Here is a 27112-nt window from a genome sequence, read left to right on the forward strand (position 1 = left end):
TCCTGCACCTTGCACCTCTCATTTCTACCTGGCTCTCATGCCCCATTACTATGCAGATTCAATGATTTACGACAGACCTGGATCATGTTCCTCACTAAATTTGTGTTGTAGACCAGTAGAACCAAGAGCTTGATTTGTAGCTTTGCTTCTATTTTCTTTTTTATATTGAAACCACAATACTGTAGATGTATATGAATGATATGTATACGATTGCTAGTGCTAGGAATGTAAACCTTAAACAAATCTGAACCTATTACGATGTTTTAATGTGAGTAGATGTGTGACTTGTCTTTTTGTGCTGTTTCACAGTCTACATTAGACAACAATTTCCAGCACAAACAGCTAGAAGTCCCATCCACCTCCCTTCACTTTTACTCTCTTGCACTCCATCTCATATCTTCCTATTACTACAGAAGCTGAGTCTTGGGACGAGGATTACCAGGAGGCTGAGATCATGTGAGGTTAACATTTGTTATCTATCTCTTCAGCAATACACGCAAAAGTCAGAAATCCACAGTGAGAGCATGAAAGAGCACCTCTAACTTTAGCCAACTGGTCTGAGATCTCCTTGTGATTGCAGAATCTTTCAAAAGGGTTTACTGAGCCTTATGTATCATACTGTAGATTTAATATCAGAGTGTTTGTGTACGACAATTTGAAGAGCTTCTTAAAGTGTGATCGACGATGACACCACTGTCGTTTATGGGCCCAGACTGTGTCATCATTGCCTCCCTTGTAACATGCTTATTAGACCTCACAAGAAAATGAACCAGATGGCAGAAGAGGGGGAAAAGAATTAGTCACAGCAATCAATTATTGTTTGTGTCTTTGAACTGGCAACAGTTGTAGACAAGTCTGTACAAACTGTGGGGTTGTAACTGGTCTGCCAAACACTCTGCTATGCTGCTGAATTACCCATGCTGAGCCCTCTAACCTCCCTTCTTTGACCAAGATAAAATTTATAGCTGCAATTACAAAGTTGGAAAAGTGGAGGACTCCAGTGGTGAAGTTTAGCAACAGTTTCGGAATAATGACAAAAAGCTGAGGCTGGCTGCCTGAGGGGAAGGGCAGGGAGAGGGGAAAATATAGGTTTTGCCCCAAAACTCACCTTTTTTGAGCAAAAGTGGGTATCATAGATTGAACTTTAAAATTATGTCACAATCAAATTGATACAGTGTCACTTAGAGGTCTTGTTAAGGAAAAACAAAGTTGGGCTTCTCTGTGTTACTTATCACAAGTATAGCTACATGTACAGCTAGTTTATTTGTAGATGAAAGTAACTGGTATACTGGTCTTGTGCACAAGAAGGTTTTTCTATGGATGTGAGATGGTGTTGAGCATAGGCCTACTCTCGTGAGGACTATTTTCATGTACACTATCAGTGAGGAAATATGGAGAGGGTCTGGGGTAAGCTCCCTGCTGTTATCTTTCTTTCACCTCTTCCTCTTTACTTGAGTAACCTTCTGCTTGTAAAATGTGAGAATTGTGTCAAGTTCACTAGGGCAGGCATACCTCAGGGCATGAGAAAGAAAGGCAGGCCAAAAGTAAAAAGTGGTGATAAATTCCCTAGTATATGTAGCAATGGAGACGGGCAATATGTTTATATTCCTGCTCATCATTTTGTGTGAATGACATTAATGTTCTGTGTTTCAGTAACGTGATGAATTAGGAATAAAGATCTCTGAACTGAACTTGGTGATTTTGTGGCAAATAGGGGCATTTCTGAGAGCAAGAGAGGCAAAATGGGGCTCACCAAGTGCAGGGGCCAGGGCGGCCATGTTGGGATCCAGGTGAAAGCTCCCCATCAGGAACTGAGCCTCGGCTCCAGCTGGGTCTATCTTGAGGCCTGGTGGAAGGCTCATGTTCTGGGTCAGGTAATATTGGTAAAGCTCAGCCTCAGAGGGAGAAGGCATGGCTCCCAAGCCAAGCCGGCCATGCTGCATCTGAGTCACGTTCTGCTGGAGTAGCATCATGTTGTGCATGTGCTTCTCACTGGTCATGTGGATACGCAGGTTCCGTGCCACATTGGTCTCATAGTCACATACCTCACACCGCCAAGTAGGTTTGCTCTTAGGCTTGGTTGGGGAGGGGGCCCCACACGGTCCAGCCATATGGGTGGAGGACTGTGTAGGATGGTGGTGGGGAGGGTGATGGCTACTGGCCTGGGTCACTGAAGGGACAGCCACCACTACTCCTGGGGTATGTCCAAACACCTGTTCCTGCGCAGAGCAAATGGTGCCTCCATTCTGCAGCGTCTGCATGTTGTTCAGGTGCTTGTCCGACTGCATGTGGATGCTAAGGTTGCCCTTTGTGGTGGTCGAGTAGTTACACACCTAAAATATGAAGACAATTTGCTCATGAACTGCATTAAAGCTATATGTACTGTATGTTACTTTACAATATCACTTCATCTTACAAAAGCCTAAATGGCCCAACAACACAACACAAAAAAAATGGCGCATCACCACATTTTTTTGCTACATACCTCACACCGGAAGGGCTTGTATCCACAGGTATAGCTTTCTCCACGAGCCAGACGAGGGTGGCTCTGTCCACTGGTGCAGTACGAACAGGTGCCTCCAGAGTCTGGGTGCTTCTCTTTCATGTGGGCCTCCAACGTCTGCTGGTACTTGTAATGCCAGTTGCATTTCGGACACTTGAGTGTCTTGCATGAGTTGCGTGAATGCATCATGGTCATGTGACCACCCAAGGAGCGTGAGGAACCCAGAACGGTGTCACATTTAGGGCATTCTACCCCACTTCCTCCGCTGCCACCAGGCCCATGGGTTTGTGAACACTCGCCCATCCCCGTAAAATCACAGGAACCCCCTGGGAAGAGGTGGGAGTGGCCGTGAGATGAAGGGTGGGGGTGATGATGATGGTGGTGCATGTGGTGATGGTGCAAAAGGGCTCCATTTTCCTCCTCTCCCTCTGCCGGGCAATCATTTGGTTCTGGAGCTGTGGCACTATCTCGATTGGCACTTTCATCAGCAGCAGCATTGGAGGAAAGAGGTGAGGAGGAAGTGCCAGCAGTGTCATCCTCGCTCCTTCTGACAGCAGCTGCCGCCATTGCCGTGGGAACTGTGGGCCCCTGGCAGTTAAAGCTCAGAGGGAGCTCTGAGGTCCTCTCCCCACCATCCGCAGCTGAACCCTCTTTCTTGACAGAAGAGAAATTGGAAGCAGGGTCTTTGCTGTTGAGTGTGTTACTGGCCGCAGAGGTGCAGGCAGAAGGCTGGAGAGCGCTACTAGGCATTAATAAAGGAGATTTGGAAATGCTTTGGTTTGTGACAGCTGGTTCCCCCGCTTCACCCCTGCCGCTGCTACTGTTACTACCACAGGCCACTGCAGAGCTTCCTGCCTCCACCTCGTCTTCCTCCTCCCCTAATAACAGTTCCTCTTCTTCTTCTGAGCCCCCCATCTGGCCTGATAGGTGCGCCTTGTTTTCATGTTCGTCAGTGTCCCCATCCTCTCCCTTGCATGTCAACTCTTTCCCAGCAGGCTCCTCTGTTCTCCCTCCCTGTTTGGGCAGGGCACTGGAGTCTTTGGCAGAACCTGGGGATGAGGTAAGAGTGGATGCTTTGGGAATGCTCAGCCCTCCAATAGAGAGGACTGAGCTTAGCGGGGTTTGTTGCTGCTGCTGTTGGTGGAGGCCAGAGTCAGAGTCTTTGTTGAGGAGGCTTTCGCTGCCCCTGCTGCTGCTTCCAGGCTCCAGATGGACGCCACTAAATGTGCCATAGAAGCTCTGGCCAGAGTTAATGGGGAGCAGGGTAGGTGGCAGAGGAGTGCTCTTATTTTTTGGTTCCAGGAAACTGATGAGGGGTTCTTTGTCCTTCCCAATGCCCTGGATGATGGCAGATGCCTGTTTGTCCCCTAGCAACTGCCGCTCGTCCTCACACAGTGTCATGCGGTGATCATGGACGGCATGAGTTGCAAAGGAACGCACATAGCCAAAGGACAGCTTGCAGATGAAACACATGAGAATGGGCTTACCCGTGCCATATAGAGCTAGCCCATCAAATTTGGAGAAATCCACGTTGTTGGGAACATCTTTGGATACACAGGACTTCTTGGCAGACCCATCGCTGTTCAGGTAATCCTTGTTGCTTTTGTGCCGCACATCGAAGACACGGTAACTGTGCAGGACAGGGCTGAGGCCTGCCATGGTTGAGGTATTGGGGAAACCTTGGTCTGAATTGCCAAACCACTTCCTGAAGGACGAGGCTATGTGGAACGTGTTGATGATGTGCGGGTAGACTGAGGATGATGTCCCAGCAGGTTCCCCCGGTATTCCCCCACTAATGAGAGAGTTTGTGGAAAGCTGGCCGGGTACCATGCCCCCACCACTTTGGATCAACTGACTGAGGCTCTCTACGATATAGGCCGAGCCATCAGGCTGGTAGACTATCTCTCCAGCCAGGTTCTCCACATCACTACTCTCCTCTTCCTCTTCCTCCTCTCCTTCCTCACTTCCACTCTCAGGTGCTCCCTGCTGGCGTGTGGGCTGATGTCGCAAAAGAGTGGGCATGCCCCCTCCCACTGAAGCCATTGGCACCCCAGGGAAGGGTTGAAGACTTGGGAAACAGCTGTCAATCTCCATTTCATCTAAGTCCTCAGATTCTTCCTCTTCTCCACAGCTTACTCCCTCTTGCTCTTCTTCCTCAAGACCTTCTCTTCTGGGATGCAGCTCGCCTGTGGCAGAGCTATCACGGTGGGCCTGGGGTGATGTTCGTTTTGGCTGCTGCTGCTGGGACTGCAGTTCTCTCACCCCGTCATGAGGTGCACTAGGGTTTTGGGGTTGAGAAGGGTAGGGAGCAGAGAGAGACAGGGGGTCCAAGGACGGTGCCTGGTTGGTGCAAGGGACCTGTGAGCTAGAGTGATCGTTCCAGGGCTGTGGTGGTTGCTGCTGCTGGGAGGAGCCGAGCCCATCGTCTGTCCCAGAAACCACAGGAGACTCACAGCTGTCCATGCTGATGCCTACATGAGGCGTTCATTGCATCCAGGCCTGCAGAAACACAAATTGGGTGGTATAAGAGGTTACTGTTGTCTGTTGGGTGTTAAATGTAAACATAGACACATAGACATAAGCACACACAACTTGTCAATTACCATGTCAATGTTGAAAACATAAATGTCTATATTTTCCAAAATATAACTATGCCTATTCAGAAAAGATCAGATACAGAAAATATGAAAGAGACACTATGTATAGGAACCTTTTAAGAAGAAAATCAAATGTATATTGCATTGGGTGAGAGACAAAAGTCTGAGATATAATTGGAAAGATGACACCATGCTCATTACGCTAGATTAGGTACTTTAACACAATACCTGAGACATGCACTAATACGCCGTCCATGATTCATCTTCCTGCCATATCAGGAAGGTACCATCTTTTATCTTCACCTTCCAAACAACACCCCTAATCTTATATTCTGCAAATCCTACATCCGTTTTTAATTAACTTGCAGTCAGAAAAAAGGAGAAACAGGCTAACTAAATGGATCAAATGGATTCCTTGTGAGATAATTAGACACTGAGAAGCCACCCATCAGTCCATTTGCATTTACATAACTGGAAAAAGGGAAAACTGCATTCAAAAAAGGAAAGTATCACCACTATCATTCCATCTTCAAGTTGTGTCAGTGCATATAAGACGAATATAATACATTTGCACTATTGATATAGATGTGTATGAACTTTAACAAGAGCAATAAAAGGATTTTTTTTTTCTATGAACCCAAAATACATTAGCTGGGTTAGGACTTCACTGCAGCTGTGTTTAGATCTTGCATCCAATAACCTCTACACTCTGGTTACCTCTACACCCTGGTTTCAAACACTCCAGCCATCCAATGCCTCTAAAATAATAAATGGGAGCTGAGCTTTCGGGAGCTGGCCATGCCCAGAGCATCTGAGAGGCCCAACACGGGCTGCAATTTAGAGCGCAGAAGAGATAAAATGATAGCCCAAGATACTGCTGAGCTAATAATTTTATTAAAGGGATGCAGCCAACATTGATTAAAGGGGGCAATCGGGCTGAAACCAATAACTCTGGGCTGCCCTTTAACCCAACAGTACTGAATATTACATGAGCAAAGTTTCCCGGCACCAAGCTCACTGCCATGTCCCGGTTGATTAGCACATTCACTGCTTGCGCTTGATTTATTTACTTATTTACTTAGAGATGCAAATTTCAGCTGTGATCAGAATGGAGTCTACCCCCACACCCTAACATATTAAGCACTGAGGGAGAGGAGAGATTGATAATGTCTGTCTGCCTTTTCATGAATGTCTGATGAAGCTTGCTTCCCACACAACATACCTGAGACCTCCCCAGTCTATAAGCACTTAAACTTAGAAAATAATGGACTTCCATTTTAAAGATCAGAATGAACAATAGCAGGCCAGATGAGCATATTGCCGGCAAAGTAACAATAATGAAAGAGGCAATATAATGATAAAGCTATGGCGTTCGTTAAATTCATAATGTGACTGCAAAGATGATGTAGATGTTATTGTCATAAATACCCGGGGACATTTTCTGTCAGTATGGTCCACCTGATTGTTTTGTTTACACACCACAGAAGCCAACCCTGATGACCCTTACCTTGCTTTGCATACAAAATGAAAGATATTAGACCGGCTGGCTTATTAACAAGATTGCTTTATACAGCCAGACATGATTTAGAGACGGCTGCCATGTTGAGTGAGGGGATACTAGCCCTACTGGTCTGTATTTATTATCTGCTCCATTAATAAGAGGCTATGAGCTCAACAGCCATTTCACACAAATAGACTGAGGGCAACGAGAGTAATGCAAGAAAAAAAATGTGCCACATGTCAAGCAGACTGATTCTTCAAAGTAAAAGCATCTGGATAAACTGCAAAATGAAATGGGAAAAAAGCAGAAAATGTGAGTTGTCTAAAAGGACTGCCACATTGGAAAAAGTCTCCATGTGTCCTGTCTGAGAATGGAGTGTTTCACACCTTGTTCCTGTAATCTATTCCATCAGCCCCTCCTCCAGATTCCACTGCCTGTCTCGACCAAGCCTGGGAACACTGAGCCCACATGCACAACTACTAGTTAAGATTGTTCGTTCACAATGACCTCTAAAGTTCTCTACTCTCAACTTTGCATAGTCTTGAGTCTGAACACAGTGGATACAGTGTACTGTACTAAGTGTATGTTCCCATCCATTCCTATTACTGCTGTAAGATACCTGAAGCAATTAGCAGTAGACAGGATAACACGATGACTCTTGATCAGTGCTGGAGCTCTGAGCCAGCTTGGTGTGTCCACTGCTTGCAGAAAACAGGATTGCCCTTTAAAATCAAGATGGTGTAATTCAATAACCTGCAGTGGTTACTGATGAGCAATGGGATTGTCTGGAGTCGGCAAGTCGCAGATGGGCCAACTGATATAACGCTGTTTGTCTCTCGGAGGTCTGCCTGGCTCAGTGACACCTGTTTAAAGCAGGAAAAGCTTTAATCTCTGGGAGGCACTAAACAAGTCAGGGAGACAGACAAAGAGACGCGGTCGAAGAAGAGGGGAAGTGGAGAAGGTCGGTGTCTCTGTGTGCTGACTGTGTTAATAACCACAAATCAGAATGATGGAGCAGCCCAGTAAAGGTGACTATTGCTGAGTGGTATTATGCAAGGTTATATACTGTAATACGTTACTGTAAGAAAGTTGTAAGTTTCTTTTGCATACTGGCACTGGTGCTGATTGCACAAAACAAGTGATCCTGCCATGGCCTCTGCCCTTGTGTTGTATCGTAATTTTGAATGTGGGCCCACTGAGTTGACAATAAGCAGGCTGTATGCAGCCAAAACAAGCCTTAGCTGAGAATACAAGATAATCAGAGGGAAGAAAAGGCTGGATTCCTGAGCTGATCTGAGGGAGAGCATGCCGACGCACAGATCCTGACGGTAGAACTCACACTCCTGCTGCCACCTGTCTTCAAAGGCATTATGCCAGGGTCCCCCCTGCTCTTTCTTTATCTCTACTTTGACAAAACAACAAAAAAAGTCATACTCCACCTCCTCCCACCACCCTAACAAAGCAGATAAGGTTTAATCTTGCGAAAAGGCCTCAGTCCTAATGAATACTGTCAGAGAGTGGGTCTGGATGTCATTTGGTAGGGAAGGAAAATGAGATAAGTTATAAGTTATGGGTCCTTTCATTAGTTGGGATTTACCGGCCAACTGAGGGAGGAATTAAAGGCTAAGAAACCATCTGATTATAAGCATGCCTGATCACCTGCCTGGAGGCCTGGCCTTGCCTCCAGAGGACCCTGCTCTCCAGGGTTTCCTGAGGGAAATAGCTTTGACTCAACCCAAGCTGTGAATACTGTATGATGCAGCCTTGACCCTTACTCGTATTCGCATACACGTCAGCAGATAGGGAACACCTTTTTGAAATGGGAAAACACAGTTCCCTAATACAGAGGACCCCTAACATTGCACCAGATGTGATTTTCAATTGTCCCTCAGTGATGTTGCCTGTCTGTGTCTGGTCTCCGAGCCATCACAGAGCTTGGCCAGCCACCGCAGGGTAAGGGGCGCTTATTGGAAAATCAATGGCGTGAACGCTAAGCAAGTTACAGGAAGATGTGGGAAGGAAGGGTTCTTATTGATAAAGCAGGGGAAGGCCTTTGATGTTGCACTAGGGACATGCTCATTGATAGGGGAACCATTGTAGTCCTCAGGCAGAGTGAGGCGGGTTTATCTCCTAGGTTTGTGCCAATTAATCACCAATAAAGGCGCGCATGCATTGCACTCTTAAACATAAGTCTATTTCAATTCCAAACATGGCTTAGTAAATTCTGGTTTTATTAATACTGTGCTCTTATAGTGAGGCAATTTCCGACACTGGACCGCAAGGGTCTCTTTTTGACTTTCTCTTCTTTGTTCTCTATTGTATCGACTCTATTCTCTGCCACAACTGACTGCAGCCCGCTAGCCTATACCAAAACAGTAACCTGATACTCAGCTAAGGGATTACTATGCTAACATATGAGTGTGCAAGTGTGTTCGTAAACAGGCAGACTGCTGTCACAAGATGATTTACTTTACAAAATCAAAATAAATAAAAGCAGGAAATTATAAAATACACTTATTGTCATTAAAATTATGATTATTAATCAAATATTTACTTTATTAAAACTGTTTATGAAATAAGCAGTGAAAACAATTCAAGTAGTCTGAAAGGGAAAATGCATCTTTCATTAACTTCATCATGGAGTTGTGAGCTAAAAAAGTTTGTCAACCACTGCTACAGACAACACACCATTATAATGATATTAGGTACATGGAGTTCTTGTTCTCTTTGATCTCCAACGCTGTAAATCAGACAATTAACCATGTGCAGCATTGTTGTTTATTGTGTGCCGTAAATATTCTGTCTGTTATTCTGCTAATGCAGACATAAGGCTGCTCCCGTATTGCTCCAACTGCAGGAGGCAAAAAGTCACCTCAGGTCGATGGCACTCAGCCTGTAAACAGGGCTTCCCGTAAAATCAATGATCTTCAGTAGGAGCTATCAGTCTGTGGAACAGAAATAGCCATGGCTGTGTTGAGTCTGAGGCTGGGAAGAACAGAGCTGTGTGTTTACATGAGTGTGTGTGAGTAGAGGGGGCAGGCCACCAGCATGTCTGGGAGTTTTTCTCAGAGATAGCAGAACTGAGGCCTGCAGCTTCTGTCATGGTACAGCCAGTGAAAACCTAGAAGCATTATGTGCTAGAGACAAAGACTGCAGTTCACAGATTTTACTAATATTGTCTTGCATGTGCACTGTATGCGTTAGTTGGAACAAATTTATCACTTACAGCTAAAATAATCCTTGCTGATTACAATATGAGCAACTCAAATACCCAGGAGGCAATGCGCTGATTGTTTTAGTTTCACAGCATTTGATTTTAGTAACCATTTTGCACTAGTAACACTGGCCAGAAAAAGGAAAAATTGATTTGTTTGTAGTATCAATTGCCTCCTTTGTTAATAGACCTGGAATAGAACCTTGAAAATGATTTTACCCTTTACGCAACACCATCAAATTCTGCTAATCCATTCCATATTGCAGAACGGAAGCAAAGTGATTTAAGGCAGAGCAGCAGCGAAATCGCAGTGCAGAACTATACGGTACTCATACACAGGGCAGTCTGATTAGGTGATCTGATTGGAGCTCAGCTAACTTCCAAAACCCTCAAGAGGGAATTTACACGTGGCACTAGAGTGTTTTGGAGGGTGTGATAGAAACAGCGTGCTGGTGTAATTAGAAGTAGTTAATTAGCTGTGGGTTAATTACTGGGTTCTGCAGAGTGTTGGTGAAAGACCTGGTGGGGTGGCAAAGCAAAGGGAAGCAGCGAACACACAGCAGGAAGCTCCCAGTCTCCCGCCAATTAGCAACCTCTATGGGGGGGGGGGGTTCTCACATTCTCTCCGAATATGAGAAGACTCATATAATTTCACTCAAACCTCAGTACAGGGAAACATATAAAGGGTGAGCAGACGAAATACATATTATTTAAATATGCATGCTGTGAGTTTTTATTACTGTTTTTGTAAAGAAAAACACATTTGCCAAAACATTGCAGTTAAACTTTAGGAGTGATACTAAAAAGAAAATGACAACCAGGTTTCTGAGGAATGCCAGATTAAAAATAAAACAAAGTAGGGGCTATTTTAATTACTATAAAATTAAGTTCTTACTACGGCAGCCACAAGCTATCTTTCTTCATTTACAAACCACACGGATGGACTGCACTGTATTATTTTCCTGTTATGTCCCATGTGGTTTGTTTAGAAAGCTTTGTAATTTATAAGAGCATTAATTATCCTTGGAATTAAGGTATTGATGTATAATCAGAAGAGGGGCTATTGGGCACAAGCTAACATTCGCCCCCAGGCAACCCAGTGCATAGAGCACACACAGTCTGCACTTGTACACAGTGGGGTTTCTGTAAAATTGCAAGACAGAGAGAGAGACTGAGACAGAGAACTTCAATCCGTGTCTTTCAAATTCTTATCAGATTATTTAGATACACATCCCCCATTTCACTCGATTTCAGACCAACAGACATGGATATTGAATGATTTGCAACAGTCTGACATGGATTTTCACATCCTTTTGCATGCAGTGCTGACTTTCCCATAGTGTGGAATGCAGAAAGGCTAAAAGAACACTTTGTACACTGGTCTGTCTGGCACTAATCAATCAGAAAACAACACACTGATTATGATCCTTGGGAAGATTTCTAGATGTGAAACATTTCGAAATCCCATAAAAGAGGTACGTAGATATAAAGTATGCATAACTGTGTTTCTGTAGTGTTTGCAGATTAACAGGAAAGATAGAGGGATAGAGGAAGTGAGATTAAGATACAGAGCGAGAGAGAAAAGTGAAATTGAGATATAGAGCTAGAGAGAAAGTGAGACAACTAAAGACACATGTCCAACGAAAGGTCAGGGACAAGGGGGAGATGTGTTGATCAAAGTCTTTGAGCCCCAGGACCTTCATTTGGAAATTAATTTTCAAATCTGCCCCTATTTATATCTGTGGAAGGCAGACGTTCTCGAGAGGATGGAAGTGAAATCTGCTAACTCCAGTGCTTTTGGAGCTTCTGTTTGCACTCACTCCATTATATTTGTTCTATAGTAAGAAGGATGAGGGTGAGAGGGGGGGGGGGGGTGAAGAGAACCTATGACAACAACTTATTTGGGTAGGTTGTTAAAAGTAAAAGACAGAACACTTTGTACAGAAGACTGCAAAACTGAGCAAAATGTGAAATATAGAATCACTCAACTTTTTGAAGGTGGGAAACTGATTTATGTCAAGAAAACGATTACCTAAAAGGTAAAATTGCATGGTGCCAAACACACATACACACATACACAACTTCCCGCAGCGCTGCAGTTAAGGCAAGCCAACCACAAACACAGTTGTTAAAATGATCAATACCATTGAAATATTAAACCTTAAGAAGCCGCAATATTGATTGGGAGCCCAATGATAAAACGGTTTATTATCACAATTGTGGGACTCTATGTAAATGTTTTGGAGAGACCATCAGCTGTCCAGCAACCAATGACTGTGGCTAAAGCCCCCCCTCCCCAACCACAAACACGCCCCACAATCCAATCACCACTCAGCTCTGCTCCCTTACACTGCCATCCAAACCCCGAGGAATTGCAGGGATTGGGGCAAACAGGGAGATGTCATTACCGCTACTTCTACTTCCATTAAGGATAGCTGACACTGATCAGCATACCAAGCCCCTGTTGACAGGGAGACGGGAGAAGGGGAAAGAACAACATGGTAGCTCTGGGATGTGGTCTAAGGAATCTCTAGCAGTCATGACAGCAGACAGGAGCATACAGTGGAGAAGGATTCAGGCTCCAGACAGGGATCATGCCCTGACAGACAGATAGGGGACATGGATAACATGTCTATAATCCTGGGCCTTTCTGTGTAATCTGGAAAACAAATACCTTAGTAATGACCTAGACCTGCACCTGGTAAAACACAGGGTTCACTAGCACCTGGAATTAGACAAATATCCACTGCAGAGCATTCTTAAAGGGACACACTCCTTTAGCAAAACGCTCAAAGTTTTAGAAAACCCCAACGTATGAATTAATGGTGTATTTTCTTAGAAAAGATTGTCCACTGGCCTGGACTATACCGCTAACAGAAAACAGCAAATCTATAATGTGGCTAAGTGGTTAAGCTGGGACACCCTCTGAGATGCATGGAGTGGTATGATGAGATGAGTTAAGTCACACAGAGGCTCAGCAGTGCAGCAGTGAGGCAGTGCCAGCAGCCTCAGGGTTAGGCCCAGTGTTCGGTTAAGTGTCTAAACCTGAGTAGGGTGATAAGATCCCTTTTAGAAGCCATGTGAAGGCCAAATGACCAGGAAACCTGAGTAATGTGGGTGAAAGCTGTCCAGGGTGAGAGCAGAGATGTGGAAAGTCATGCTGTGTTATGTGTGGAAAATGGAAACTTACTATCTCTTTCACCTCATACCGAGGAGAGGTGCAGTCCCATACACATACATTTGTATGTGCACATATACCACCACACCCACACACACACACACACACACACACACACACAGAGAGAGAGCAGGGATTGGTGTCCCAGTGAAACCATTCTGTGGAAATTATTTCTTTGCAGAAAAAAGGCATGAAAGCCAATCGTGACCCGGCCTCTAATTCTAGAGTAGGATATCCTGGATAAATAATTAGAGGGTTCCTTTGAAGACCCTGCACAGCCAAACCATTCACTCCCCACTTCACATTTGCTAAAGTCATTAATGACAACGATTTTGAAGGGAAAAGCGAAAATCTTTCTGGTACACAAATACTTTTTTTTTTATGAGGCCTGGCCCAAATTCCTCTCTGCTTAGCTGAAGCCCTTATCCTGGGAAAAAACTGCGCCCGTATTAAACAATAAACCTCAGGGGAGAAGTGTTTTCTATTGCCCCCTTCCACTGCTGAACTACGAGAGTTCATGAAGTTAAAAAGAATAATGTGCCCTGTGTTTTAAAAGAGGAAGTGAACAAAAAATGTTCGGACACTGGCTGTCAAAAGACAGTCAAATCAAAGCAAAGAGAGACAATAGTGTAAAACTCTAAATACTCAGTTTTATGTTTGAGAATGACAAAGGAGTGTGATCGCAAGCCTGTTCTGAATACCAAAAGGATCCCAACCTTAATAAACATCACTGACTTCTTATACATGTATATCTTTGAGCCAAAGTGACATACATCAGCCGTTAGTGCTTCCACTCACAGCATGCGTCACTTCCACAGTGAGCTGTGTGGCTAACCATGATCATTCATTGGGAATAAACAGGAGGGAATCTGACAGGTGGAATGACATTCATCACATTCAGATTGGTCTCATTCCCAACGAAGGAAAATAGACTCATCAAATTGTATTTTAATTCCTCTGCATACTGCTGGAGCCTCTTAAGAGTATTTCATTGAAACATAAAAAGAAAAGATAATGTGACGTCAGGAAGACAAACCCACTGAGCCCTAGTTTACATGCCAATAGGATGCCTAAACTTTACACTGGTAGTTTATAAACAGAGCACTCATAACTCAGATCTTGATGCAATCGTCATCTTAATAGGAGAGCAGAGCTTGCCCTACAGTTTACAAGGACCGATTCCAAGGCAAACATTGGAAGGTGAAGTGCATTCCTTCTGAGTAGAGCAGTGATGAGGAACTGTCAACATAGGAAAAGGGAAGAAAAACAAAAAAGAAAACAACTTGTTAAGTGTATAACAAGGTGGCCTGTAGGGCAATGCTGAAAGACACCTCAGCACTTGACTCTGAAGTGTGCAAAGAACATCAAACAGCATTTCTGCAGCTAACTTGAGCACTGACAGAGCCGACCACGGTGTTCAGAGACAAAAAACACTACAGTTTGGCAGGAAATAAAGAGGTAATTAAACAAAACTAAAAGACTAAGAGACAACAGTTCCTCATAGTAGTAATCATAAGTGTTCATACACTAAATCTAAGTTCTGTTCTGAGCTACAGACCTCCAGGGAGACCTGTCTAACATGAGAAAAAGCTGCTGCCATCAAACTACAAAACGGAAACAGAATAACCCCATTCTAAAATGCAATTGCAAACAATGAAGCATGCAGTCCCTATTAGATAATGCCTATTCCTGAGTTGTATAGCTAGAAGGTGAGCGTGTGTAGCAAAGAGAGATGCCACTTGGGTAGCAAACATGGCCAACAGAAGGAGAGTGAGGGGCAGAGTCAAGGCATCTTGCATGCCTTGACTTGGATGCATACATGTGTAAGCATATTAAACTAGTCAAAGCACCAGTTTTTTACTGCACAGCAGCTAAGAGAAAATCAACAAATATATGACCATTAAAGCTGTTGGCAGCTCAGTGCTTGCACCAACACTTGGCACAGTGGTGTCTACAAGTGTCCAAGCACTTTGATCTGGGGAGACAGATGCCCATGTGCTGGGAACACATTCAAAAATCGTGTCTGTATGGGCAGGAGGAAACAGACAGAGGAAACAGACAAGTGAGAGGTAGGGAGAGGCAAAAAACTGGTGTGATATTTTAAGAAATGCGAAGCAGCCTGGTCTGAGTGTTCTGACAGCTATAGTGCTGTGGAGCTATATTTGAGAAAGACCAGCCTGCTGCCCCTCATCTCCACACACACACACACACACACACTGCAGCCCTTGTTCATCTGCCTTAATGAAATGGCCACATGCCTCCTCTCATCCCAGAGCTGCTTGCACACTAGCACCTGGTAGATATAAATCAGCCCTACCGAGCTGTATTTGGGAAGTGAGGCATTAAGCATGACATGGGCTGTCAAAGTTCAGATCGCACCGACCGCAACATCTAGTTGAACCGCTGCGGAACAGACCCGAGACCAAGGAGCGGGCCTACCATCGGCCTCTTATCTTCTGCCTCCCAGCTCCGCATGACATGGCTGCCACATCTGGGCCCCAGCTGGGAAGCCTGCTGAGCACAGCGTAGCACAACCGAGGCTTGGTAGGGGAGCAGTGGAGCACCCACGCTACATGGACTCACGGGATCAACGGCCTAAGAACAGTCGAGATTTAAATGGGTGTTGTTTGCTGCCATTTATCTTTGGGTATTCTTATCTGTGAGCTGTGGGGGCTTGTGGGTATTATTACAGATTTAAGTAGCGTAGGTTCTATTTCCGAGCAAGAAGATGAAAGTAGCTGAGTGCATGTTTGTTGTGTGAGCATACTGTATGTGATATATGTGTGTGTAGGTGTGAGCGGAATTTCAGTCACGTGAGCCCAAGGTCTGAAGGTCAAACACTGCAAGAGAACCCACACACTCCTCGGAGGACAGGCACACATCTAAATACATGGGCATGTGAAGGTTTAGATTGACTTGGATGCATACATGTGTAAGCATATTAAACTAGTCAAAGCACCAGTTTTCCACCACTCCATCAGTCTGCCCTTGAGCTTTACACGTGAATATTAAATATATTCCCAATCTGTATGGGATGAGTCCTCAGACAGATACACAAGACACAAAGGCAGAGAGACAGAGCCCTTAAAAAGAAAAGCTCTATGAAAACAGAGCGAGAAGAGACAAAGGGAGCTAAAGGGTGAGGATAAAGAATTATCATCTGCTTGGGATTTGGTGATGGGCTTTCACAGATGGGGATGGTAAGATGTCATGCCCTTCTTATGTAAAAGTCACAATGGAGAGCTGAGGTGGAGCAGAGGGGTGAGTACAAGAGAAAAAAAAAGTACAGTGAAGAGAAATAAGGAAAAGGAGATGGGGAAAGTGTAATTTACATTGCTAGTTAATTAGCTTCAGGATCAGGGGCTCAAGTCAATGGCAGATGCCTCTCAGGCATGTGAGGAGGACCACAGCATTACACTTATGACATATAACATTCATTGATTCAGTCAGAGGGAGCATGTGTCAAGGGCATAGAAACTGCTATGTGTACTGTGCAGAATACAGAAAAATCCATTCATGGATTTCAGGTTATCTTTGGCAGAGGTGAGTAAAGTAGAAGAAAACCTGATTCTAAATGCTGGAAAGTGGATCAGACCCTGAAACTGACATCTGCTGGATGCTTGTATTAAGTGAAGACTTTGTTTGGAATTGGATACCATCGTCTACATTGTTTTCCTTTCCTCTGTACACTACATCATAGTTTAGGAGGCAGTTGACAGGAGTGATCACAGGAAGAGTATTAAGAAAAATGCAAAAAGCATGTGGCTACATACCAATATTAGCAAAAATCATTTACATAATATTCATATAATATCAATGCACTGACAACAAAAATTTGTTGTTTTTTTTCCTCACCCAACAGCGAAATAAACCTCACTCAGTGGCAATAGATTCAGCACTTCCTAGTGGTCCTCCAGAATTGCACATTTAATGGAAATTTAATTAATGATGACATTGTTTTGACATTGAAAGAGCATGCCAGCAAATGAGATAAACAAGATCTAGCTCTGGGAAGAGTGCTATCAGAATACTAAAGGAAACAGAAAGCTAGGAGATCACAGACAAAGCACTTTGAATCTTAACCCTGGGTCCTTGGACAGCTCCATTCAATCCCCACATACGATGAGGGAATATTTGACACTGTGTGTGAACACACACGCACACAGGTATAAGGTCATATGTATCCATGTGAGACAAAATAGCAGCCAGATACAGTGCCATATTGTGAATGAATTCTCGCTATGGAGCGGTGAGTTTCCACTCAGGCTGCTATGCCAGTGTACTGGGCATAGCTAAGAGTCTTTACACATGCCAACTAGAACTGGGAATGAAGCCATAAGGCTGGGAGGACAGGCATATACACTGCAAAACACACACACACACACACAACAACATCCACCACACACCACAGACAGAAACAAAGCATAAGAGAACATAAGACAACAATAGTAAATACCCAGTCATTCATGGGAGCATGAGCAAACTTGTTAATCTACGTTTGTGCTACTGCTCACCTCCTTGCACATACACACAGAAAAACCATGTTCGCAAGGAGGTGAAAATTAGAGCAGGGCCCACTGGCTCACCCTGAAAGTTCAAGTTGAGTGCCACTACAAATTACAAGTTGACAGTTGAAATAATCCCCCGTATGCATTTCTTACAATGTATGTGCATGTTGGCCTTTGCTGAGGCAACTGCTTCCATACAGCTGTTCTGGATAAGGTACGTATTTACTCGTCAACCATTATCTCTTCCGAAAAAAGAAAAGGAAAAAAAAGCTGTGTATAATCTCCTCTGAGATACACTGACCAGCAAATGCCCCAAACCAGCAACCTGCCTCATGTTGTCAATGATAGGACCCTCTGCCCCATCTCTAACAGATGCCCCCATATTTGAGCTGTGAGGAGGGAGAGTGATAGGGGCAGTGTAAAACGAGAGGGTGACTAATTGGTTCATAACCTGTAATTGGGGAGATGTAATTGGAGTGGACTCGCAGATGCCAGGTGCACCTTCAGGAGGTGGGGCAGCGGTTTGCCCTTTAAGGGAGTGGGTGTATGTGCGTGCAAGGGGCTAGGCAGGATTAGATGTGGGGGGGGGGGGGGGGGGGAAACAACACTTCTATAGCGAGGGCCCCCAAAGAATATAGTTTAGGCGTGGCGTGTGCCTATTAGGTCCTTAAAACCACATGAAAGCGCATGTACTGAAACCTGTCACAATACAGCACAGCCGTGCCCAAATGAGAATAGGCCCAATATATACACACACAGTAGACAACAGCTTCATGTCCACTGGCAATTGTTTTCAATCCACTGTTGGGAGTAAGAAATCTGCAGCTCAACATTTTCTCATGGTTCGCATGGTGGGTCAATGTGATCAATGTGCTCATGGCCCACCTAGCCAATACTACACCTCTCCCAATCAATGTAATGGGGGCTGAGTGTTAATTGGGACAGAGTAAGAGGAGGGTGGGTGATGGAGTGCAATGGGCTTTTTGCAGAAGCATCAGAAATGCTGTACAGGGTCTTAATGAAAGCTGCTTAATGTTGACAGCGTGCTTGTTTAATCGCTCGGTTAAGAAATGTTTTTGAACAACTGAAAGAAGCGGATGGTGTGTGTTGAGGTGTACGGAGAGGTGTGTGTTTGCAGGAACATCTGTTTGTCCTGCCCATCACCTTATGATTGTCGGTAATTAGTCACAACGCCTGCAGATGCATGGGTGCAGTCATGCATTCCTCACTTTAAGCAGGTATGTGGCGAGGACTCATAAAACATACTACCTACCTCTTGTCTCCTGCTGTCAGCCCCCCCTACCTTCCTCATGAGTCACACTAGTCTGCAAGCAGGCCTCTCTTTAACATGTATCATCTTAGAAACTCACACCACCAAAGAATCATTTATTCTATTACAAGGCAGCGCTTTGAGCTGCATTATTTCTGAACAGGTAAGAATGATGAGAGACAGCACAGGTTGTGGACTTGGGTCGGATTTAAAACGAGTTAAGGTTGACTATGGCCAGTGTTGACTGTTCACTTGTATGAATGTATGAATGAAAGTAATGGAACAAGTGGGTTTCCTAGACACAGTGCTCAGTCGTGACGAGATACTCTCAAGAAAGGTGGACTCAAATCCTGCTTTGAACAGGATTACAGTATCCACTTCAAACAGAGAGCAACTCAACTCCTCTCCACTCAACAGCCACGCTTCACATTTATTGGGGGGGGGGGGGGGAAACAAGTGCTAAAGATGGTGATGAAAAATAAATCTGCATTGTAAAGTGGGAAGATGTTTTTGATGTTTATAGGCAGAATAGCTGTGAGATGTGATGTATTATAAATAGCTAAAAACAATTAAGCGTCCTTTTTGCCCAAACTTCCACCGAAGAAATAAGCAAATTAAACAAAGGCAATGAATGAAAAGAGACAGTATGAGGGGAGGAAGGAATAGGCATTAAAGAATCAACTGTTTACCCAGCTTGCATAGTGCGTGGTTGTTTTTTCTGATGAGAAGCTGCAGCTGACAACTAAAAAAGTATGTAGAGCACAGGAAAAATCTGCCTGACAGATATTCTGTCTGTCAGCTAAGTGGAAGTAGGAAGTGATGGTAGGGGAAACAGCCTCTACCAGAGTAAAGGCTGTTTCCCTTGTGCTGCCTGTCGTCTCTCCCTGTTTATACAGGGCACAAGGTTAGTCAACGTGGCATCCAGCCCAGACAAATGCTGCACCGCACACGGCACCGAGAGGTTCCACTTGTTATGTGGAAGTCCTACATGCAGAAAGTCACAAACAGAAAGTACTTTTCCATATACCTGCATATTATTAGTAATAAATAAACAAACCTTTTTAGCAGCGCAAAATCCCCTTCCCCATGAGCCATCTATATGAACCATTAGCTGTAAGTGAGGATATCTGATAGAGATGTATTGATTTTCCACCATTTCGGTGTAATTTGGTGAAGATGAATTAACATTTCCCTGGCTCTGCCTATCTTGCTGACACAATGAACACCGGTGGGTCAGAGGAAGGTCTAAAGTCAGGACACAGTCAGACCAAAAAACAAGGTGGCCCCCGCAAGACCCCCAGCCTCTAAATTACCTAGGCTGACACCAGGGAGGGAGAAGCATAGGCCCACTTCAGTTCTGTACTCAGGCAACTGGCTGAGAAGGTCAAGACCCCCCCCCCCCCCCCCCCCACATTAAGGAGCAGGTCAAAGCCACATAACTCTTTAGCTAAGGTGAGGGTCACTGCGATGCTCTGTCCGGCCAGGGTCAACCAGATGTCTCTGGCCACTGAGGTTCATGGCAATACAATAAAGTAATCAATCTAGCCGCTAGACCCTGGTCAATAATATACTCCCAGGTTGCACAGGGTCACCACCTGTTCCCTGGCCTCTCCTTGGACTGTCCTGGCCTCCTGAAGTGCTTAGGTTTAACATTTCACTGTCCTGAAGGGAAACTGGAAAACCATGGGAGACCGTAATCAAACCCTGGGTCTAGTCAGCCACTTTGGCAATAAACCCTGACAGATAATACAGGTTATCAGTAGGCATCAATGGGAAGAAATGGACTTTTATTATAATGTGACCGAATATAGTCAACTTTAGTGTCAGTTAATATCACATTTTGTTACAAATGTGGACTTTTTTCTCTTAAATGACACCTCCATTTACACAGACTAATATCTAATTATTTCTTTGCAGGCAAAGTGGATTAAATATCCTTTATCAGAGTGCAGTCTAGACAAAGAGACAGTTGGGCCGTGAAATCTACACTACTCAAAAATATGAGCTGTATTCTCTTTGAGGAAGAGCACACTTGCATTTTTCTATTATACTTCTATCGTACAGACAAAATCTCCAAATACACTGTAGAGATACAGGATACATTCTTCTTAATACTGCTAATTCCCCTTTCTTCCATCATTTTTTTCAAGTTTTTGTGACACACATTGCCAGCACTGTTTCTTTCCCCGCCCCTTTCTGTTCTTTCCTCTTTGCCCTCTCACGCTCGCCATGAATGGAGGCAGACAGCATCCTTGGCGGAGGCCAGGATGAGGCAGCGGTTAATTCTTGGCTGTCCTCCCTCTCTGCTTAAAGGCAGGTATAGAGTTTCCAACAGCTCCAGCTGGCTGGATACAATGGAGATCTCAGTGCAGGGGCAGAGTTCCAAGCAGGTGAACTAACTTCTCCTCCTTTCCCTTATAGCCCTTATCAGTCTTCCAACAGCAGGGCAACTAACACCCCAACAGCTCAGACTCCACCAGAGTTTACCTGATCTTGTTCAAATTCCAACCAACCCAACCCTTAAGTCACACCATTTCCTGGCTGTCAGTCACTGAACCCTTTCTTGCAGAGAAACATAAAACAATGATAAGATCTGAAATAGGATCTAACGAGCTAATGAGCAGCGCAGACTCATAGCCCAAAACACTGCTCAAATCTAATGCATTAAAACAATGTAGTAAAATAATTTACAATGTACGCATATGTCTGAACAGCTGCATGTTTTCAACAGGAGACCAGCTTTTTGACTCATTTCGTATTCCCCCCCCTCCATCTCTCTCCTGCCAACAACATGGCATGTCATTAGGTAGTATAATCAACATGCTATTTGCATACATCTGCTTTATTTTATTGATTGCCCCTCATTCGTTAAGATTCAGGGTATATAATTAATGACCAGCCCCCTGGTGCCACACCCTGGGGACAGCTCATTCCACTGCATACTAAGGAGATTTCAGCAGAGGGCACAAGTGGGCTCGTCACAACGGGCACTGGGCCAGTATCAGTCCCGGTCCCCTCCCTGCCTCCGGCTGTCCTTGGTCCCAGCCAGCTCCTCTAACAAGGAGAGCTCTTCCCGGGCCGCGTTAACTAAAAGGACAATTATCTTGAGAACAATGATGCTTTTCACAGGGGCTGTGTTGTCATTAATGCAGTGGATCTGGTTACAACAGCCAGCTTAAGCTAATTAAGGAATGCTATCTGTGGACTCTCATTGCTTCTTAATTAAGTCAGATCCATTTAAAAATGGGGACAAACAGTCACTTTTCTTCGAATGGGTTGGATCTTGTTTTACTTTTTTTATTTTTTTTATTTACACATTTGGTGAGTTTCATATAACACAAAAACTTGCAATTAGCTGCCCTGCACTTTAGCTAGCTTTTGCCTCACAGTCATATAAAACAGGTTATGTTTCATAACCTTTGTCTGTCACAGAGCCAATCAAGGGATCTATATTAATTACACCTAAGTATAAACATAATTTGACTTATTAAGATCTTGGAAGTATTAAACAGCAGGTTTTTGTTAATGGCAGTAAGAGCAAAAGTCTGGCTGGCTGTGGTCATAAAATGGTTCATTCTGTGAAGCCTCACTACAAACCTCGAGTTTCTCCTGTCACAAACACCATCTAGAACCCACTGTCTCACCACCCTTCTCCAACATTAACAGCATATTCTGATTAGAAATGGTTGACTGACGGACGGATAGACAGACAAACTGAATGCTCTAGGAACAGTTGCTTTCCAAAAAGACAGCTGACTCTTTCTTTCCAAGGAGCCTGCTGACCTTTTACACAGGAGAGGGCTGTTAGTCACCAGTCACTCAGCACTGACTGACAACATGAGGAAAACTGAATGAGAGAGGGAATGTTTTTGGCTGTGTGTGTGTGTGTGTGTGTGTGTGTGTGTGTGTGTGTGTGTGTGTGTGTTAGGCAGCAAAGAGAGAGAAGTCAGAAGGTTCTGGTAAGATACTGCAGAATTCTCCACATCCTTGGCTGCTCTCTTAAGACGGACTGACACATGTGCAGAGGTTAAGATGACACATAAGCCCTTTCAAAGCCATTGCATATCCTATCTAATGACACGTACTTACTGCTGTCTCAGGACTCCAAGACAATAGTTCTGGTTCACAGATGACAGGCAGCTAGTCAACCAATCATATGCAACCTAGTATTATACAACACTGGTTTATGTATTTTCGGTATCTAAGGGGTGTGTGGTGGTTCAGGCGGCAGAGAGAAAATGCGTAAACACAGACACACATGAGCGCCAGGATCCGGTTTGGCAAGTATATATGTCCTTACTTGCTGGGTATTGTGAAGGAGGTTACAGCTGTTGATTGTGATTCATATGTAAACAAAGCTGAGTTCAGGGAAAGGACGAGTATGTGAGTTTGAGGGTTGACTCTCACAGTCCTCCACACCTACTAAAAAATGCATTCTTCACACAGCCTACAGGCTGGGCACCATCAGAAACATGCTTAAATATACACATACAGTATATATTGGGAAATAAAGTCAATTAGTCATCTTCCAGACCTGACTGTAAATCTTGTCTCGTGTCATTTTGTTAAGGCAAAATGTGCCATGTTCAGGAAATGAAAAATGAAAACATAGCTTCTACCGAAACCATTAAAGACAAATTCAGGGGATCCTCTCCAAACTCGCATAACACATCAACTGAAAATGAGGATTTATCTCCTGTCTGTGGTGACCATGTCTGGGGTCATCCTGACCCCATCGTGACTGCTCTTCGCATCAACAGCAGCGCTGCTTCTTCCATTTAGCCTGCTTTTAGCCTCTCAACAAGAAAAATGTACTGTTGTAAGTAATCCTTGTTTGTACTGACCGCGATTGATTGGGTAATCCTGGTTTAACATGCACTAAAACCAGTGCTTAAGAATCTATTAGGAGGGCGAGCAGCTTAAAGAGGCAGGATCTGTCTAATGTTGATTTCTAGATCTGCGTTTCTGTGCCTAAAAGTTGGACACGTTTGATGACCCTTTCTACGTTGACCCACTTTAGCCCCATCACATGACCGCCTCTATTTATTTCTCTTTCTGTAACTTTTTTTGCCCACTCTGTTTCTGTACTTCTCTGTATGGTGGCACAGTGATACATTAATTGCCAAGGTTTATCCTCTGAACTCCACCGGCAAATCTCTTGGCATTCTTCCATCAACCTGGTGACACAGTTTGGTGGTGTTTAGGCCAGCTTCACCCAGAGCCACAACACATCTCCACAGATAACATGCCAAAAGTCCCTGTCAACTCGACATGACACACGCCACGTTGCACACTCATCACTGTGACAACCCTGTCATAATCAACACAAATCTCTCGGCGTCAGCGCGAGGAGCAAAGGTATTATGGAGCTGGAGAAGAGGGGAGGGAAGAGGGCAAAAGGAAGGCAGACACACTAAGTACAGGTCGTGGTACTGTCATCTCAGTGGCTCTGGGATCAGGCAGCGAGTGTGAATGTGACTATGCACACAGGACAGTCAGATATGAGGAAGGCTAATTCCTGCTCTACCCTCTGCCCTGACTGCTGTGTTTTCTACGTGACGCAGGAGGAGTTGGGCAGGTCTCACTCACACATACAGAGGAAATAAGAGAAGGAGAATAATCCCCATCAAGACCTCTGCCCTAATGGGGCCCACTACTGTAATTACAAGGCACAGATTTCAGATCAGGCACTTAAGTAGCCAGCTAAGAGTGCCCAGAAAACAAAAAGCTCTGTAATTATCGTCTGCCTCCTCTCTCCCCAGTGCAACTTCAGTTACCTGTCATGCGGCTGTTTTGTCAGGAGTCCGTTGTTTCGTGGACTCTCCCTAATCCATGGCTGGAAGCAGCCCTGGCAGTGCGCCTGCCTGTGCAAGATGCACATTTCAGCTCGCGGGGGCGAGTGACGACATGGCACACAAAGATAGCAGAAACCTGAGTCCTCACAGCCCCACAAGTACATGAATGCATTTTTTTACAAGAGAAGGGAGGAAGAGAAGGAGGGGGAGTGTTCAGTTTGCTCTAGACAAAAGGTCCATTGTGCAGTGAAACTTTATATACATATTAGAAACTCGAAACCCATAGCCTCTGCAAGCAGGATTCTTGTAACTGTGAACAAGATAACATTACCTACCATTCTTTCCTTCTGTCCACAGAAAAAGAGAAAAGCCTTCAATCCTACTTTTCTGCAAGAGTCTTATTCTTCATGATGGATTCCTGTTTTTTTGCAGGGTCATCTAATATCGGCGATAAGAGAGCTGTGGTCTCTAGGCAGTTTTGTGGCCCATTAGGTAACACATTCCCCAGGTGAAGCAAGGCAGGAGGCACAGCTTGTCGACAGAGATTTGCACTCAGCATTCTCTTAGCTTGCAGCCACCATCCGCCTAACCTCTCAGGTGTTCCAGGAGGAATGTTATGTCCATTCCTAGACTTGCTCATTCGCCCACTTCAGCCTGGAATGCATTTTACATGTACTTCTGCTTCTTCAGTTATACTATTCTACTGATTTCCAGGCAACCAAGATCTGGATATCTTTTGAATACTTGTATTACCTGTAGCCCTTAACAAAAGTCAAGTGGTCAAGTAGGATATTTTGAGAATGAGTAACACAAAAACACACGTTTTTTTTCCTATATCTTTTTTGGCACGAGTCCATTCTTGTGTGTTGTAAAGCTCCTTATCTATTTTTCAACAGGCAAGTTAAATAACCACATGCACCGTTTACATTTAATCTGAGACATACACTAAACAGCAGGAGGACGAGGGCTATAAGCAGACATGATTCTCTGGGGGCGATGACTAGGACAGTCCTGAAATAATTACTTCTTCTTCTTGAAACTTTTAAGGAAGAATGACAGACAAAAAAAGGGAAAAACCTAAAGCGGCTATCACAACTTAGGAACCGTCAAGAGGACCCAGTCCAGCTCAGCTAAATCTGTGTCAACAAGCCTGGGAAAGGTTGCCAACATGGTGACATCATCAACATCAGACATGTAATTAACCTATCGCAGCCATGCAGTCAGATGGAAGACTGGACAGCCAGACTCATAATGACAACCCTTACAACTTGTAATTATTTTTTCGGCAGGGACGAACGCAGGCACACGTACGCACAAAACATACACACACAAAAAGGAGGGCCTGCAGAAAATAATGCCTATGAAGACAAGTATCAGCACTCAAGAAATATGTGAAGCAACTAATATGCAACAAGGGCGCCACACAAACATCATAACACTTATCTTATAACATCTCATTTAGGTTTAAAGGCAATGAGTGTGGTTCACGACAGAGAAACATGAGAGTATAATTAAATCAAGTGCTGGACAGTATTTTGGTGTTCTGAACATAGATTAAAGCTTACAATGAAAAGTACATGTTAAGTACAAGCAAGGTTTGCAAAAATTGCATAACTATGCTTAACACAAATTTACTTAACTGCCTTATGATGTTTTATTGCTGATTTTTATACCCTGCTTGAGCCCTAAGTAAATGAAGGGCTTTGGTAGGCAATAGCATCCACTGGAATGTTAACCCAGTAAACGGGCAGCCAGCCCTAAAGGGCAACTAAGCTCTCTGAAGAAACAGGACAACGACTGAGAATCTAAATTTAAAGTTACTTATAGGTTAGGGGGAATAGGTCAAGGTATGAAAACTGCACAGATAATAAACCATGAAACCCTTTCTAACTAGAGACAGAAAACATGGGAGTGGAGTGACTAATCCTGACTCTTTCCATTTTGGTTCTGGCTCAGCCTTTCTATCATAAAGACATTCTGTGAGTGTTTGGATAAAAGACAGCTTCCATTTTTACAAGTTCTATTAATATGTGCTTGAGGTAGATGATTCATTGTGAACCAGACCTGGGTTTTGTCAGCCTAAGTTGCTCTATGAACACAGAGGTTAACTTTTTCCACTGATCAAGATCTATCTAATAACAACTATGACCAGCACACATTCATTTGTTGAACAACTTTATTGTGCCCTAGTGAACTTACTGTTCTTTATTCCTTTTTGCGTTCACTTGTTGTGTGTGCCAGGAAAAATAAATATAAAAGCACTCTCTGAACAGAGAATTAACCACTAGTGTATGATTTGGGGGCCTCAGCGGCTTAGCATGAGGCTACAATAGGTGACGTCCAGTCAAATGATGTAACTGGCGCCTAATGTGAGGAAGCGTAGGTGACCCTTTGTTACTGCCCTCCACCATGAAAAGATCATATCAAAGAGTGGGAATCATACAGATAACGTGGACTCAAAATGAACAGTGTCTTTGTCTTAGCTCATTCTTTATCTCACACTGGGCTGGGTTAGGGCTGACTGCACTGTTAGTGTGTCGGCTGTA

The 27112-nt window shown here is 44.2% G+C and overlaps 1 protein-coding gene across 3 annotated transcripts in view; it reads right to left on the bottom strand.

Annotated features, from left to right (window-relative positions):
- The window catches only part of zfhx3b (zinc finger homeobox 3b), a 136096-nt gene that overhangs the window by 84232 nt on the left and 24752 nt on the right, over window positions 1-27112 (bottom strand). For all 3 annotated transcript variants that reach the window (XM_076109887.1, XM_076109885.1, XM_076109886.1), the window contains exons 2-3: window positions 2486-5002; window positions 1754-2333 (exon numbers count right to left, since the gene is read on the bottom strand). In XM_076109887.1, the coding sequence (XP_075966002.1) occupies window positions 1754-2333; window positions 2486-4966 (3061 nt within the window). In that variant the 5' untranslated portion in view covers window positions 4967-5002. The remainder of the gene's footprint in view (window positions 1-1753; window positions 2334-2485; window positions 5003-27112) is intronic.

This window comes from Anarhichas minor, unplaced genomic scaffold, assembly GCF_050575085.1.
Source record: "Anarhichas minor isolate MPS153535 unplaced genomic scaffold, ASM5057508v1 ptg000042l, whole genome shotgun sequence".
Lineage (NCBI taxonomy): Eukaryota > Metazoa > Chordata > Actinopteri > Perciformes > Anarhichadidae > Anarhichas > Anarhichas minor.